The following is a 16,610-nucleotide window of genomic DNA, read 5'->3' as shown; positions in this document are numbered from 1 at the left end:
ACAGCCAGCATGGAGAAGGGCTGATAGCAAGGAGACCAGTGAGGAATCTGTTTTAATAGTCCATGCCAGAGATGGTATTTGAGATTATTTCTGTATGTTTAGAAATACATAGAAAATGTCTAGCAATATATACACCAAACAGAAATAGTGGGTACTTCAGAGAAGTAGATTTGAGAGGGAGAGAACAAGAAATTTTTTGCTTTATAAACTTCTGAAGGGTCTGAATTTTTTTAAAGTGCCCATTACTTTTATTATAATAATAACAATAATATTATATTTTTAAAGGATAGGTGATGAAGGCATACAATAGTCAGTGACAGTGGGGATGGAGTTGATGGCTAGATCTGAAAAACATTTCAAAGCTTATAATATGAGTTGGTAATTTGGAAAGGGCAGAGATAAAGGTTAATGATGAGAAGAGGATAATGAAGCCATAAATCAAAATATAGAAAATAAAAAAGGAGAGGCAGTTTGGAGAAAAGACTTAAATTTTAAAAATTCAGTTGGAGACACATTAACGTATTCGAGGTACTTATCATAGATAAAGATTTCCACAACTAGATGGAAATGCAGGTCTATAGATGAAGAAGGAAGCCAGAGTTAAAAGGCACAGTTTTGGAAATTATCAGCAAGTAAAATATAGCTGAAGACATAAACCAAAGCTAGTACCTAGTATGTGCTGTAAGACCTTCCATACTACCTCTAAATTATCCTATTGCTGTATGTGTAATAAGTCAGAAATTGCTCAGGACAATTTTAACTAGTTTTCAACTATGGACAATATATGCAAATAACTACTTTAGTCTCCTGCTTTTCACTGAAAATATAAAAATTAAAGCTAGTTTGGAAGCTATGGTTAAAAAGACATAATGATGTATGGTCTGATGATTTCTTTTATGACTCTAAAGCCATACACCTATGCTTACACTCAAATTTACTTTAATTTTGAACTGCTTTGATCTTTATAATTTATCTTTAGATTACTTTTTTCCTATTACTTTGTAAATCTTACAACAGCTTTTGACCAAAAGCAATATAATTCTGACCTGAAGTAATGATAATGCTTTATAATCTTCCTCTTAAAAGCAGGGGTTAAAGAAAAATCTCTCTGAAGGCATCTGAAATTAAGGTACTTTGCTCTTGATCAGTCATGCACACAAAGAACCAATTTATCTCTGCAATTAGTTTTCTCAGTGCACATTCTATGAGATTGGACAGGCAAGCTGAATGCAGAGAGTCCACATGGATATGTATTGGGGAGACTAAAAACAGTTCCCAGATAGAAAACAAACAGAACTGCTATGTGAACAAACTAAAAGAAAATATAATACTACCTAACAGCCTCAAGAGCAAAGGGAAAGAGTTTATACAGAAGGAAGAAGGAAAGGAGGCTAGAAAGGACATTTGCTACAAGAAAACTCCTATCCACATTATCCTGCAGAGCTGCACCTCAAGAGATAAGCATTGCTAAAGTGATAGTGACACCTTCAGAAAAGCCTTATGAGAAGCCACCAGAGAAGGAAGGAGAGTAAGAGGAGGAGATAGAGAAGAATCACCTGAAGGAGAGGAAGAGGGAATGCATGGAAACCCAGGAATGACCTTTGCTTCACTCCCTGTGCTACTCAAAGTGAAGACGGGAGCCTAAGCTAGGGGCTACTAACATGGTACCATTTCCATGGGATAGGGAAGACAGCAGAAAGGAAAATAAACTCTAGAAGGAAGCGTCATTCCACTGGGTTTTGATACTGGCTTAGCAGCCAGAAGCCTCAAATTTATGGCCTATGCCATCCATCTATAATGAACATTTCTTCCTAATACTTTAGAATCCCCAACTCCTAAAAACTCCTCAACCAGTGCTTTGTTGTTGAAGTGTTGTGAACTGTTAGTGTCTGGATTTTCTTTTTCCTAATAACATGATTAAAGTACTTTGTAGTTAAAAAAAAAAAAAAAAGAGAGAGAAGCATTTCATATCTCAACTCTTTTATTTAGGTCACAGCACAACTTAATGGAAGGCAAAGGTCTTACTGTGCTCTAAGTTTGGGTCATAGACTTCAACACTACTTCCCCTTTTCTCCCTTTACTCCTGCTATGCTGCTAAGAAACTCAACTGAGTTTCTCTCTTATTTTTTGTGTATGCTGCTATAATATAGGTAGTTTGGCCAATGAAATGCACACCTGCTGCTAAAGAGCTAGTATCTTCTATGGTGGATAAGACTCGTAATATTCTACAGGCTTCAATTTCTGATCAACTAGAACAGATTTTACTTTCTATGTATTAATTTATTATTAAAACTTCCCTTGCACTTAAAAGTTTCCAGGTACAGTCTGCTTCCTTGGCAGCACAACACTAAAAATAGTTTTATTGTAAAATAAGGAAAAATAACCTTGAAATGCTACAGATAACATATTACTAAATAAGTACTCAAGTTATAGAGATTTACTAAACATGTTTTTGTTCTTAATGTTCTACTTTACTCTTGTCCTAAGGGCTTCTTCTGTAAGATACAAATAAATTGTCCTCAGGGTATTAACTAATTCAAACTAGTTAATTTCTAACTGTTTCAATACCTTCACCTTGACCTTATCTCAGCAAAGAAACCTCCAAGCCTTACACATTCTAAAGCTGTAAGCACTAAAATAATATTCACAAGGAAAGAGTACATACTGGAAAAGCTCAAAGAAGAAGAGAAAATGGTAACAAATATTATAAAGTAATGACCACCATGATGATCAATATTGTTGCCTGATACTCAGACACTGTGTTAAGCACTTTATATATAATCTCATTTAATCAGAAGGCACGATACTTTTATAGTGCTTTCCATGCTAAGTCAAATTCTTTTTTATTTACTGAGGTATAATTTTAAATGCATAGACTTTAAATATGCAGCTTAATAAGTTTTGACAAATATAAACAAGTAATGCCCAAATCAAGACATAGAGTATTTTCCATCAGACCAAAAAGTTCTGCTTTCCAGTTAATTCCCCATTCAATCACTTGAGGTGACCACTGTAATTTCTATCATCATAGATCACTTTTTGCCTTTTCTTGAACTTCACATAAATGGAATCATTCAGTGTGTACTCATCTGTACATTATATTTTTGAGTTTCATCCATATTTTGCTTTTGTCAGTAGGTCTTTTTTTTTATTGCTGAATACCACTGAGTAAATGTATTGCAATTTATCTATTTACCTATTGATAGACATTTGGGTTGTTTCCAGTTTTGAGCTATTATGAATGAAACTGCTATGAATATTCATGTTCAAGTCTTTTTGTAGACATATGCTTTCATTTCTCTTGGGTATGTACCTTGGAGTAGAATTGCTGGGTCATTGACTGAGGCATATATATAACTGTTATCAGAAATTGCCAAACAGTTTTCCAAATTAGTTGCACCATTTTGTAGTCTTAGCAGTAATGTATGAAAGTTCTAACTTCCACATTCTTACCAATGTTATCAATCTTTTTAATTTTAGCCATTCTGGTAGGTGTAAAGCAGTACTCACTGTGATTTTATATTGCATTTCTCTGATAACTAATGATGTTGAACATCACTATGTGCTTATTGGACAATCCAATATGTTCTTTTGTGAAGTATCTGTGCAAGGCCTTTGCCCGCTTTTTATATTGTCTTTTTATATTTATATATTCTGGATATGAGTCTTTAGCCAAACATATTACAAATATATTTTCCTATCTGTGGCTTGCCTTTTCGTTTTCTTAATATTAAGATGAGCAGTTTTAAAATTTTGATAAAGTCCAATTTATAATTTTATTCTCTTATAATTAAGTGCCTTTTGTGCCCTAGGCAATCTTTGTTTACCCCAAAGTTTCAAAGATATCCTTAGATGTTTTCTTCTAGATGTTAGTTTTAGTCTTTATATTCTGACCAATGACCCATCTCAAATTAATTTTTGTGCATGCTATGAGAAAAATTCATGATTTTCTCCCCATTTAGATATCCAGGTGTTCCAGTACAATTTGTTGAGGAGGTTCCTTTCCCCCATTGAATTACATTGGTGCTTTTGCCAAAACTCAATTGACAAGTATATATATGGATATGTTTCTGAACTTTTTATTTTGTGATTTTTGTCTTTTAAAGTAATTATTTCAAATTTAAATATAAAATTTAAAAGAATTTGGTGGTAGTACGCTTATTAAAAAATCTTCAGACTGAGCATGGTGGCTCACAACTGTAATCCTAGCACTCTGGGAAGCTGAGGCAGGAGGATCACTTAAGGTCAGGTGTTGAGGAGCAGCCTGAGCAAGAGGAAGACTCCGTCTCTACCAAAAACAGAAAAAATTAGCTGGGCGTGATGGCACACGCCTGTAGTCCCAGCTACTGGGGAGACTAAGGCAATAGGATCACATGAGCCCAGGAGTTTGAGGTTGCAGAGAGCTATGATGATGACATTGCACTCTACCCGGGGCAATGGAATGAGACTCTGTCTCAAGAAAAAAATCTTCAATGAAATGTTACACCAGGCTATTGCTAGATCCTCAATTAAAGCTGGAGAATACTATTCCAATTGATATGTCAAGCGTTGTATATCTACATTAGATCACTGACATTCACGGATTTCAATTATATAATTTCAATTATCTGTGATAGCACTAAACATCCATGATTTACAACAGCCATCATTTTGCTAAGGCACAAATTTGAATCATGTGCTCTGAGGCTTGTGTACACATGTGAGTAACTGAATAAATAAGCCTAGCAGATCTTTCAGCATCCTTATCTCAGCAAGGCTCATGACCCATTCTCATGTTTACATTTCATGGGTAAAATTACATGTGATAGTGGCATTTTCAAATATGGAGATTCACAATGACTTTGGATCACATTAATCAAGAATGTCAATGGTCTACTGTAATAACATTAAAGAATACCTTCTACAAAAAATAATTTTAAAATGTGCAAAGGACTCGAATAGACATTTCTCCAAAGAATAAATACAAACAGCCAATGAGCACATTAAAATGATGCTCAACACCATTAGTCATTAGGGAAATGCAAATCAAAACCACAATAAGATACCACTTCACACCCATTAGGATAGCTATATTCAAAAAGACAGATGATAACAAGCATTGCCACAAATGTAGAGAAATTGGAACTCTCACATATTGCTGAGGGAATGTAAAATAGTGCAGCCAATTTAGAAAATAGTTTGGCAGTCTCTTAAAAAATTAAACACAGAATTACCTTATGATCTATCAATTCCACTTACAGGTATATACCCCAGAGAAGTAAAACATGTTCACACAATATTTGTACATTAATGTTTGTAACAGCATTATTCATGCTAGTCAAAAGGTGAAGCCAACCCAAATGTCCATCAATTGATGAATTAATAAACAAAATGTGGTATTATCCATACAATAAAAAGGTATTCAGCTATAAAAAGGAATAAAGTATCAATACATGTTATATTACGCTAAGTGAAAGAAGTCAGACACAAAAGGATTCCATTTATATGAAAAATCTGGAATAAACAAATCTATAATGACAGAAAGTAGATTAGTGGTTGCCAGGGACTGGGGGAAACAGAAATGGTGAGTGACTGCTAATAGGTACACAGTTTCATTCTGGAGTAATGACAATGTTCTGGAATAACACGGTGGTAATGATTTTACAACCTTATCAATACACTAAAAACCACTGAATTATGTACTTTAAAAGTGAATTTTATGGTATGTGAATTATCTCAATTAAAAAAATAATATCTTCTTTAAAACTACTGGATGGTTGAATAATAAAAATAGGAGACACTAGAATGAATGAAACAGGATACTGTGGAATACTTAGAATATATGAAACATTTTCTACTGAAAATCCAAAGACTAACAATTCCTGTAGCAGCTGAAAGATACACTATATCTTTCTTGTTTGGCAACTAAAAAAAAGTTTGTTGAACCAAAGCCATAGCTAGGTAATGAAAAACAAGTCGAAAACCAAGAAAATATGCTAATTTTTACTGTGATACTATCAGTACTATAATACTAAAATTCAGTATTATCTACTAAAACTCATTCAGAATTAAAAAACTTGTACATGCAATCAATATTAATGAAATACCTAAATGCAAATTCATAGCCTGAAGAGATTTATATGATCTTTCTCTATTGCACTTTCTAATAGTTTCCAGCTTTCACAAATTGCACAGCTCTAAACCTACAGCCAGTTCTGCTGCAGTTATGTGGAAAGCTGCCAAAAAATATTTCTTGCTAAAGCAGCTTTATCCTTTGCCATTTTACTGCTAAGATTCATACAACCATCTGACAAATTTGCATAATAAATTTGTGAGAACAAAAGAAAATTTTAAAGAAATATATATTGAAATGTCACTGTTCATTAAGTTAAATAAGTTATCATGACCCACAGTTGAAGTTTGAAGAAGAAAACTCCTAACGCCCTTTATGTTTGCTTGCCTCCAGCTGAGAGTCAGAAATAGAGAACAAAACAGAAGAAAGAGAAAGAGAGAGAGAGAGAGGTCTGTACATACTTCATCACTTATAAAACCCTAGTAAAAACAGACAGCCACAAATTCCAGAGATCTCCCAGTTCATATAACATTAATGTTATTTAAGCGTGATATTATTCAGTTTGGTAGAGCTTAAAATTTTTCCAAAAAACCTTCCTTAATAATTATTTATAGTGTTTGATAACACTCAGTTTAAAGTATTTGTCCACAAACAACAATCTAAGTTTATAGCACCACTCTGCTTAGCTGGATATTTTGATACAGCTGAATTGTCATCTGCTTTGATATTTAGTTGAAAGGAAAATAGGTAAATTCCTACCTATAAATAAAAATGATTTTAAAATGTTAAAGCGTATATTTGCATACATATGTAGGTATATATACGTATATATAAACAGTTTTATTGAGGCATATTTTATATATCATGAAATTCCCCATTGTAAGTACAGGCATACCTTGGAGTATGCGAGGTTAGTTGGAGATATGGCGAGGTTAGTTCCAGACCACTGCAATAAAGTGAATATCATATAAAGCAAGTAACAGAAATTTTTTGGCTTGCCAGTGCATATAGAAGTTACTTTGCCCAGATCCATCAGAGGAATCACTATCTATAGCAGCTATAGTCTTATGAAATATATTTCTTAAATGTTAAGACTTGAAAGTTGAAATTATTCCTTAATCCATGAGCTTCAGAATGGATGCTGTGTCAGTAGGTATGAAAACAACATTCATCTCCTTCTACCTCAGCACTTGTTGCTTCACCTTGCACTTTTATGTTATGGAGATGCTTCTTTCCTTAAACCTCATACACCAACCTCTGCTAGCTTCAAACTTTTCTTCCATAGCTTTCTCATCTCTCTCAGCCTTTATACAACTGAAGAGAGTTAGAGCCTTGCTCTAGATTAGGCTTTGACTTAAGGGAATATTATAATGGTTTGACCTTCTATCCAGACCACTAAAACTTTCTCCATATCAGCAATAAGAAGTATCCCTAACAGCATCACAGATTTTCTAAAGCAGATTCAATCTGGACATTAATATATATTACCTATACAACAATTTCATTTTCTTATTAGGGAAATGGTTGGCATTGCCTCCACCCTGTGCCCCAAACAGTAGTTTTGAAAACCAATGTACATCATCAGAATTGTTACTGCTGAGAATACATTTTGCATAAAATGGTTTTCCAGGCAGAAAACAAGTCTACAACCATAGGGAGAAGATAGTCCAAATTTTGTTATTTTGAGTGGAATTAAATAAAAATTTTAGACATTTAATGGTGCATTTAATTTTAATAGTTCTGATCAATAACTATTGCTTGGCCGGACGTGGTGGCTCATGCCTGTAATCCTAGCACTCTGGGAGGCCGAGGTGGGCGGATCGTTTGAGCTCAGGAGTTCGAGACCAGCCTGAGCAAGAGCGAGACCCCATCTCTACTAAAAATAGAAAGAAATTATATGGACAGCTAAAAATATATATAGAAAAAATTAGCCGGGCATGGTGGTGCATGCCTGTAGTCCCAGCTACTCGGGAGGCTGAGACAGGAGGATCGCTTGAGCTCAGGGGTTTGAGGTTGCTGTGAGCTAGGCTGACGCCACGGCACTCACTCTAGCCTGGGCAACAGAGTGAGACTCTGTCTCAAAAAAAAAAAAATAATAATAACTATTGCTTATTTTCTCCCACAAGGAACGGATTACCATCTCACCCTGATAAGAACAGTAATAATAATCACTTCTGTAATGTTTACTATGTGTCAGCCACTCTGTTAACCCCTTTAAAGATATGAACTCCTTTAATCCTTTTAACAAATCTATGAGAAAAGAAATATTAATTTTACAGATGGAGAAACTCAAGTCCAGAGAAGTTAAATAAGTTATCCAAAGTCATACAGCTAGGAAATGGTAGGGCCAGAATTCAGACTCTGGCAGTTTGGTTGCAGAATCTACTGGGCAGCATGAGAGAGCAAAGGATTTCTTTTAGAAGTATTTACAGACTTCTGCTTCCAGCAATGGGAGACAGGAAATTCAGATCAACCCTCCCAGACAACTAGAAAAACTGAGCAAAATATCTAATTGAATACATCAGAGAATTAACAAAGGGTAAAGAATTACCAGGGTACAGTCTAAAAAGACAGAAATCCAGGGAAGCAAGCCACATATGGAGCTTCTTTTACTGTACTGGGATTTGCCAATTCTGGATGAGATGGCTAAGAAGCTTTTCAGCCTTTTTGCCAGTTTCATAAAGATAAGAGAACAAAAGTTGGAGACCAAGGCCTGTCAAGAGTGAGAGCACTAGTAAAACCTCCCCAGTTGGATTGGGACCATGAAAGGCTACATCCTAGAAATAAGGGTGAACCAGAAATAAAATAAAACTTTCATGAACTGCAGCCCAGTTTCAGGTCATCTGGGTGCCTTAGAAAATATCAATCCCTGAAACTGGATTAAGGTGATCCTATCCTGCTAGAGCTTCTTCTAGGCATCTAAGAGCAAAGAAAATTCTATCTAGAAGATAATATTATCTAAGGTTGCAAACTGTTTTTAAAATTCTCGAACAAAATATTGGCACATAGTCAAAGAAAACCAGGCATAAGAGAAAACAAGACAACAAGAACATGCAAGAGAAAAAAATAGATGATAGAAACAGATACACAGAAGTTCTAGATATTGAAATTGTCAGAGATAACTAACCATAAACTATTTTCAAAGACATAAGACTATATTTACAACTTCGGCAGAGAATTAGAAACTGTAAATGACATAGATGTGAAAAACAAACAGAAATTCAAGAACTGAAAAATGTTTTAAAGGAGTAAATTAGAGTATATTCTCTGACCATAATGCAATTATGCTAGAAATCATTAATAAAAGATCTTCATATATTTAGAAATTAAGAAATCTACCTCTAAATGGAATAAATATAACTTTAAATCAAAGAGGAAATCATAATGGAAAGTGGAAAATGTTCTGAACTGAATTACATTAAAATATTACTATAGTATGCAGTTAAAATTGCGCTTAGAGAGAAGTTTCTAGACTTAACTGGCTATATTAGAAAGAAGGAAGGCTGAAATTATGGAGTTAAATACCTATGTAAGAAGATACAGGAAATAAAAAATAATAAAATAAAGCCAAAGAATGTTGGAGGAAGGCAATAAGAACAGAAATAAATGAACCAGAAAACAAATAGAAATGATCAACAAAGGCAGAGCTAGGTTCTTTGCAAAAGCTAATAAGACTAATAGATCCCTCAGGAATCTGATCAAGGAAAAACAAGGTAGCCAATGTTAGGAACTTAACAGTGGATATTGTTACTGATCTGTCAAATATTAATAAAAATCCCCCTGATTTTATGAAAACTTTATGCCAATAAATTTGAAAATTTTGATGAAATTAATTTTTATAAAAATACAACTTACCAAAAACCAAAACAAGAAGAAATAAAAACTTCAATAGTTAGGACACACTTCAAAAAACTGAATTTGTAATTAAACTATTAAACTAAAGAAATGAAATTTGTAACTCAATGTCTGCTCTCAAAGAAAACCCCAGAATCAGATGGCTTTACCATTAAATTCTACTAATCATTAAATGCAGAGTTCATTCTAATTTCATACAAATTATTCCAGAGAATGAAAAAAGAGGAACCACTTGTTTATAAAGCCAGCAATAAAGGAAAAGTATAGACCAAAAATACAAAGAAAAGGAGGAAGTGAATAATAATGTCAGAATAGTGGATACCTTTAGGTAGAAAGGAGGAGGTTGTAATTGGGAAAGTGTAGTCAAGTGAGCTTCCGTGGGTTGACAATATCATTTCTTGACCTCAGCGGTAGTTTTCAAGAATTTGCTTTATAATAAATCATTCAGAAGCACATTTCTGTTTTGTACACTTTGCTGCATGTGCATTATAATTCATAATAAAAAATTTACAGTAGTTCCCTCTTATCCATGGGGCATATATTCCAAGACCCTCAGTGAAACTGCAGATACTACTGAATTCTATATACAGTATGTTTTTTCCTCTATACATGCTTATGATAAAGTTTAATTTATAAATTAGGCACAGTAAGAGATTAACAACAACTAATAATAGAACAGGTCGGGTGTGGTGGCTCATGCCTGTAATCCCAGCATTTTGGGAGGACGAGGAGGGAGGATTGCTTAAGGCCAGGAGTTCAAGACCAGCCTGGGCAACATAGCAAGATCCCATATCTACAAAAAAATAAGAAAAATTAGCCAGGCGTGGTGACGCATGCCTATAGTCCTAGCTACTTGGGAAGCTGAGGCAGGAGGATCACTGGAGCCCAGAAGTTTGAGGCTACAGTGAGCTAGGATGATGCCACTGTACCCAGTCTGGGTGACAGAGGGAGATCATGTCTCTAAAAAAAAAAAAAAAAAAAACAGAACCAAAAAACCACCAATATGCCACCAGCATCACTACTCTTGCACTTTGGGGCCATCATTAAGTAAAATAAGTGTTACTTAATCACAATCACTACAATACTACAACAGTCAATCTGATAACCAAGTAGCTACTAAGTAACTAACAGGTGGGCAGCTAGACATCATGGATATGCTGGACAGAGGGGGACTGCACAAGATAGCATCATGCTACTCAGAATAGCACACAGTTTAAAATTTATGAATTGTTTATTTCTGGAATTTTCCATTTATTTTCAGACCAAGGTTGACCATGGGTAACTGAAACTGCAGAAAGTGAAACCATAGATAAGGGGTGGGGGGGACTTCGGTATTTAAATTTATAGGACTAGTGTCACTTAATGAGAGAATGGTATGTTGACTCTCATTCTTTGACTTTAGTAATTTTCTTAATCACATCTTTACTTACTCTAACAGGCTTACAACTTTCTCTTCTTGGAGATTCTTTGAGAGATTAATCTCCTTACTGTAGCTCTTTACTCTAGTTTCCAAATTCTATTAATACACACTACACTGGTATCAAAGCTATAATTACTTTTGTAGTAAGGGCATCTATTCTTGAATAGTCTATGCTTCCTAACATGGGACATTGTTTGTAAAACCCAAAATTTAATCTTGTGCGATAACACACAAAGATTAAACAGTAATTTGTATGACTACAAAATGTGCAATATAAAGACAAAAGAAGCAAGTATATAGATTCATCTGGGACTAAGTAAAAATCAACTCAGCACCAGTTTTTCTGGGAACTTCCACATTTGTTTCCTATTACTGATTACTTTAATCTTCTTCAGTTTTTGTCTACCCAGCCCTAGTTCAAAATCCAGGCATTTGTCTAGAAAAAGTTTTTACAGTAACAGGAAATTTGATTTAGTGATCTGAAATATAAATAATCTTTTATTAAGACCAAGCCATTTGATTATTTCTTCTCTATAACTATAGTAAAAGGACAGCTAAGTGAACACAGTTCAAATTATATTTGATAGCAATTACAAAGCATGCAGTTATCCACTGCTGCTACCCACCTTTCTAAATGCCTTTAACGATAATAATAAGCACCAAAGTAAAGCAGACTAAAACAATTCTGAGCCAAATTATGGCCACCCAAACTATGGTCTACACACTGGCATCAATTTGATGAATTTAAATAAAAGTAGTATTTTCATCATAAAATTTCTCACTTTTGGAACATGAGGATTAAATTCCACAGCTCTATGAATTGCTTCCACAGCATTAATTTCTGCTGTGCTTAGCCCTCTTCTAGAGGCTGTTTCTGGAGAGAATCTGTAAGAAAACCACAAAACAAGGAAATGAATATACCAAAAAAGCAAAGAATTTATGGATTTAGATCATAATATAGTCCCCTGAATCAAAGAAGTTTCTGGCAATTGCCAAATACAAAGCCAGATGACTACTAAAAATGAAAGTAAAGCCTTCTTGTTCAACATATAAGAAAAGACAGCATAAGGAATGAAAATCTTCAAACTTAGGTAAAGAAAGCCTTCAAAAGTCCATTGAAGGCACACTTTGGGAAAAGTAATAAATGCTACACGGGGATATCCAGAGAATTTAATGAAATAGAAGTTCATTCTTGGCCGGGCGCGGTGGCTCACGCCTGTAATCCTAGCATTCTGGGAGGCCGAGGCAGGAGGATTGTTTGAGCTCAGGAGTTTGAGACCAGCCTGAGCAAGAGCGAGACCCGTCTCTACTAAAAATAGAAAGAAATTATATGGACAGCTAAAAATATATATAGAAAAATTAGCCGGGCATGGTGGCACATGCCTGTAGTCCCAGCTACTCGGGAGGCTGAGGCAGGAGGACTGCTTGAGCCCAGGAGTTTGAGGTTGCTGTGAGCTAGGCTGACGCCACGGCAAAAGAGTCAGACTCTGTCTCAAAAAAATAAATAAATAAAAATAAATAAATAAGTACATTCTTATCAAATTCTCATCTGAGAGGAAACAGACTAAATATTCCATTCTAATTCCTATCAAGGTATAGTAACCTAGGGTAAAAGAAAATGGTCACCATTTGGTTGCTCTGTAAATATTTTATCTGCAGAATAAAGAGAATTCATTAAGGGCAGCCAAAAATACAAGGAAAGCAAAATAACTCAGAATTATCATCTAAGAACACATAACATAAACCTATTTCCCTACCATACACCTTATCATTATCGTCATAGTTATTATTTACCGTGCATACTTTCTTTCTAGATATTGCTTTAGGTATTTAACACACATAATCCTCACACAATCACCCTATGGTATTATTATTCTCATTTTAGAGATGAGGAAGAGACTCAAAATGATTAACTTGCCCAAAGTGCTATAATTGGAATGTTATAGAGTCTGAATTGGAGCCCAGATTTACTTAGCTCTAAAAACCTTGCTGTTTCCACTACACACAGTTAGAAGCCTCAAAGACCTAGAAGATCATGGGTTATTCAGAAGGAAGTAGGGAGGAAAAAGAACCTGGTTTAATGTCAGTGGAGGAAAAACATAATACTGAGTTTAGCAGGCTTTCCAAATTATTGTAGTTTTACAACACTTACTTATCTGAAACAGTCCTTGTCTTCAATAGTGCTGCTGTATAACAGATAGCTGCTGACTTTGGAAGGCTTATATCTGTAGTAATAATTTTCAAGGTAAGAATTACAAAAAATATCTTAAGATAATTTTTAGTAAGAATAATTCATAGTACAAATTCAACAGATCTAATACAGTAGAAGAAGCACCTGGACATGTAGTTGAAAAACTTGAATTTGAACCTTGATTCTACTATTTACTAGCCATGAATCCTTAAGCTAGTAGCAACTTTGATCTCAGTTTTCTTTTCTTACAATAGAGAATGGTACTTTTCTGGCAGAGATTAAATTATGTCTATGAAAGCCCTCTGCACAATGGTGGAAAGTGCTCAATAAATGTTTATAATAATCTACTTAAAATAACACTATTCAAGGAAAAAGGCATAGTATAATTAGAACTTTATAAAACCTCCACTTATCCATAGAGAAAAGCTAAGATTGGAAAAAAAATATTTAGCAGTAGTTAAATCCAGGTTGATTCAACCAAGGATGATTTTTATTTTTTCTTCTTCCTAGATTTTTATATTTTTTACATTTTCTTAAATGATTACTTTTTATAAAATAAAAACAATTAATCTGAAACTAGAAATAAATTAATTATATAAAGCCTTTTTAAAAGAATGCCCAAAATAATGCTATCAGAAGAGTAAGACCAAAGAACTCTCTTGATGTTTTTGATTCCAGAGTTATAGTAGCAAATGGAGAACTAAGGAAGTAAATTTGCTTTCAACTTCTTTAGGATTCTAGAATGGCAAAAATCAGGACTTGTGAAAATAATGAAAACAGAAGCACATTAACTTAACTATGCTTTATTAGTTTTAGTTTTTTTTTTCTTCTATCCCTATTGGCATCAAATGTAATTAGTTTTATTTTTCATGAATCAGGTCCTATTCTGATTGTTTTATATTCAGTCCCTAAGCTTGTTCATCACAAGTATCATAACCAAGCCATCAATCCAGTAAATTACATATGGAAAGAAATTCTCACAAATTTCTCCATGAGCCTACACTAATCTGAAGCACTTCCTAAGAATTCCAGATGTTTAAAAGAAATAAACTTCTCTTTCCAAGTATAACATATTTCAAACTTTCCAAGTCACGGGGATTCCCAAGCTAATGGGTAGGAACCTACAACAGGACAAATGTGAATAAGTGACTTGTATGTGTTCTGTTACAGCGAAAGACGTGACCAGAAACATTAACCCAAAGTTTTCAGCTTGGGGTTAAATGCTGATGCCTCACTCAGAATAAGGAGAAAGGTTATGTGGCTTTAAAATACTCCCAACTCCATTTGTAGTAGACTAGGATTGTTATATTAATAGTTAATAATAAAAATAACCAATATATATTGAATTGTTTCTATGGGAAGACTAATGAACAAAGAAATGGAATACTTGGATTTTAAGTTCATATTTACCACTTACTGGCTAGGAGACCTTACCCAATACTTTAACCTTCTTGAACTCCAGTTTCCTCATTTAGTAACTGAAAGCAGTAAAAATACTCATCCTACCACATCATAGGATTACTATAAGGATCAGATTAGACAATAAATTATGCTTTGTAACTAAAAAGCATTGTAAAAATGTTACTATGAATTCCTCTTACCAGTACATACTGCTAAACAACTTCCTTGACACTCCAAAACAAATGAGGTACCCTCCTATGTGCACAGCATCCATACTTTTCCATTTATCTCACCTAATACGCTGTCTTCAATGTAACTGCTGCCCATTTGTATGTTTCACTAAACTATAAATCTTATGAGGGCTAAGTTAATGTCTTCTTGTTCACTGTTGTATTCTGAACACTTTGCTCATGTTAGACACTCAATAAACAAACATAAATCTTGACAGAAGAAAGATACTGAGGCCGGGCACGTTGCCTCACGCCTGTAATCCTAGCACTCTGGGAGGCCGAGGTGGGAGGATCGCTCAAGGTCAGGAGTTCGAGAGCAGCCTGAGCAAGAGCGAGACCCTGTCTCTACTAAAAAAAATAGAAAGAAATTAGCTGGACAACTAAAAATATATAGAAAAAATTAGCCGGGCATGGTGGCACATGCCTGTAGTCCCAGCTACTCGGGAGGCTGAGGCAGAAGGATTGCTTGAGCCCAGGAGTTTGAGGTTGCTGTGAGCTAGGCTGATGACAGGGCACTCTAGTCCGGGCAACAGAGTGAGACTCTGTCTCAAAAAAAAAAAAAAGATACTGAATAGCAACTTATACCTATGCATACTAAATACTGACTGGTAAGAATGAAAACAGAAAATTAGAGAAATATTAGGATATGATCATATTTATAATTACATAATTGGAAAAAGAATATTTTAACCATGCTATCAACTAAGACAAATATGACTCACCATCATATTTTGCTAGGACTGCCTGAACATCTGCATAGGCCTGTAATTCTAAAAGTGATTCTAAGAGATTTTCATGGATGTTCAACATGGTAAGAGGAGGAAATTCTTTCATCAACTGTATATTAAAAGAAAAAAAAGATTAAAATCATAACAAACGAACTCAATAGAGCACAGCCGAATTAATTAAAGTAGAAATTCTCATTTCTTAACAAAACTATGAAGACCTAACCCTTAAGAAAAGTATGTATATTAAATGACTATCTTGTTATAAAAACTATCAATTAAAAAGCAGTGATTCTGCTTTAAAATAACTGGCAAGTTGAGTTACATTTTTAGTTTTTTGGAGGAATAAGTATAATAGTCTAGCCATCAAATTTACTTACATCTCTCATTATTTTTACTGCTTCTCTTATTCTTCCTAATTTTCTTGCACACATTGCCAATCTTCTTTTAATGTATACTAGTACATTAGTATCTCTCCCTATTTAGAAACACAAAAAATGATACAACTATTACTTTGTATTATGGCTTGCTATCTCATTAACATATTACTCATTAATTTTAATTACTTACCCTGGAAGAGTCAATTAAAATTAAATTGTGTCAGAGTGGAAGAATATTGATTGTTGAATTTGAGTGATGAAAATTGAATGGGAGTTCTATTTTTGTGTATGTTTTGAGTTTTCTGTGTTACAAGCTTAAAATATAGATTGAATTACTTTTGCCTCTAATTTTAGTA

The 16,610-nt window shown here is 34.3% G+C and overlaps 1 protein-coding gene across 5 annotated transcripts in view; it reads right to left on the bottom strand.

Annotated features, from left to right (window-relative positions):
* The window catches only part of ST7L (suppression of tumorigenicity 7 like), a 76,539-nt gene that overhangs the window by 27,638 nt on the left and 32,291 nt on the right, over positions 1 to 16,610 (bottom strand). For all 5 annotated transcript variants that reach the window (XM_069480833.1, XM_069480832.1, XM_069480831.1 and 2 more), the window contains exons 8-11: positions 16,255 to 16,352; positions 15,872 to 15,986; positions 13,480 to 13,552; positions 12,110 to 12,212 (exon numbers count right to left, since the gene is read on the bottom strand). In XM_069480833.1, the coding sequence (XP_069336934.1) occupies positions 12,110 to 12,212; positions 13,480 to 13,552; positions 15,872 to 15,986; positions 16,255 to 16,352 (389 nt within the window). The remainder of the gene's footprint in view (positions 1 to 12,109; positions 12,213 to 13,479; positions 13,553 to 15,871; positions 15,987 to 16,254; positions 16,353 to 16,610) is intronic.

Source organism: Eulemur rufifrons, chromosome 8 (assembly GCF_041146395.1).
Source record: "Eulemur rufifrons isolate Redbay chromosome 8, OSU_ERuf_1, whole genome shotgun sequence".
Classification (NCBI taxonomy): Eukaryota; Metazoa; Chordata; class Mammalia; order Primates; family Lemuridae; genus Eulemur; species Eulemur rufifrons.
This window is presented reverse-complemented; position numbering and strand designations above follow the sequence as displayed.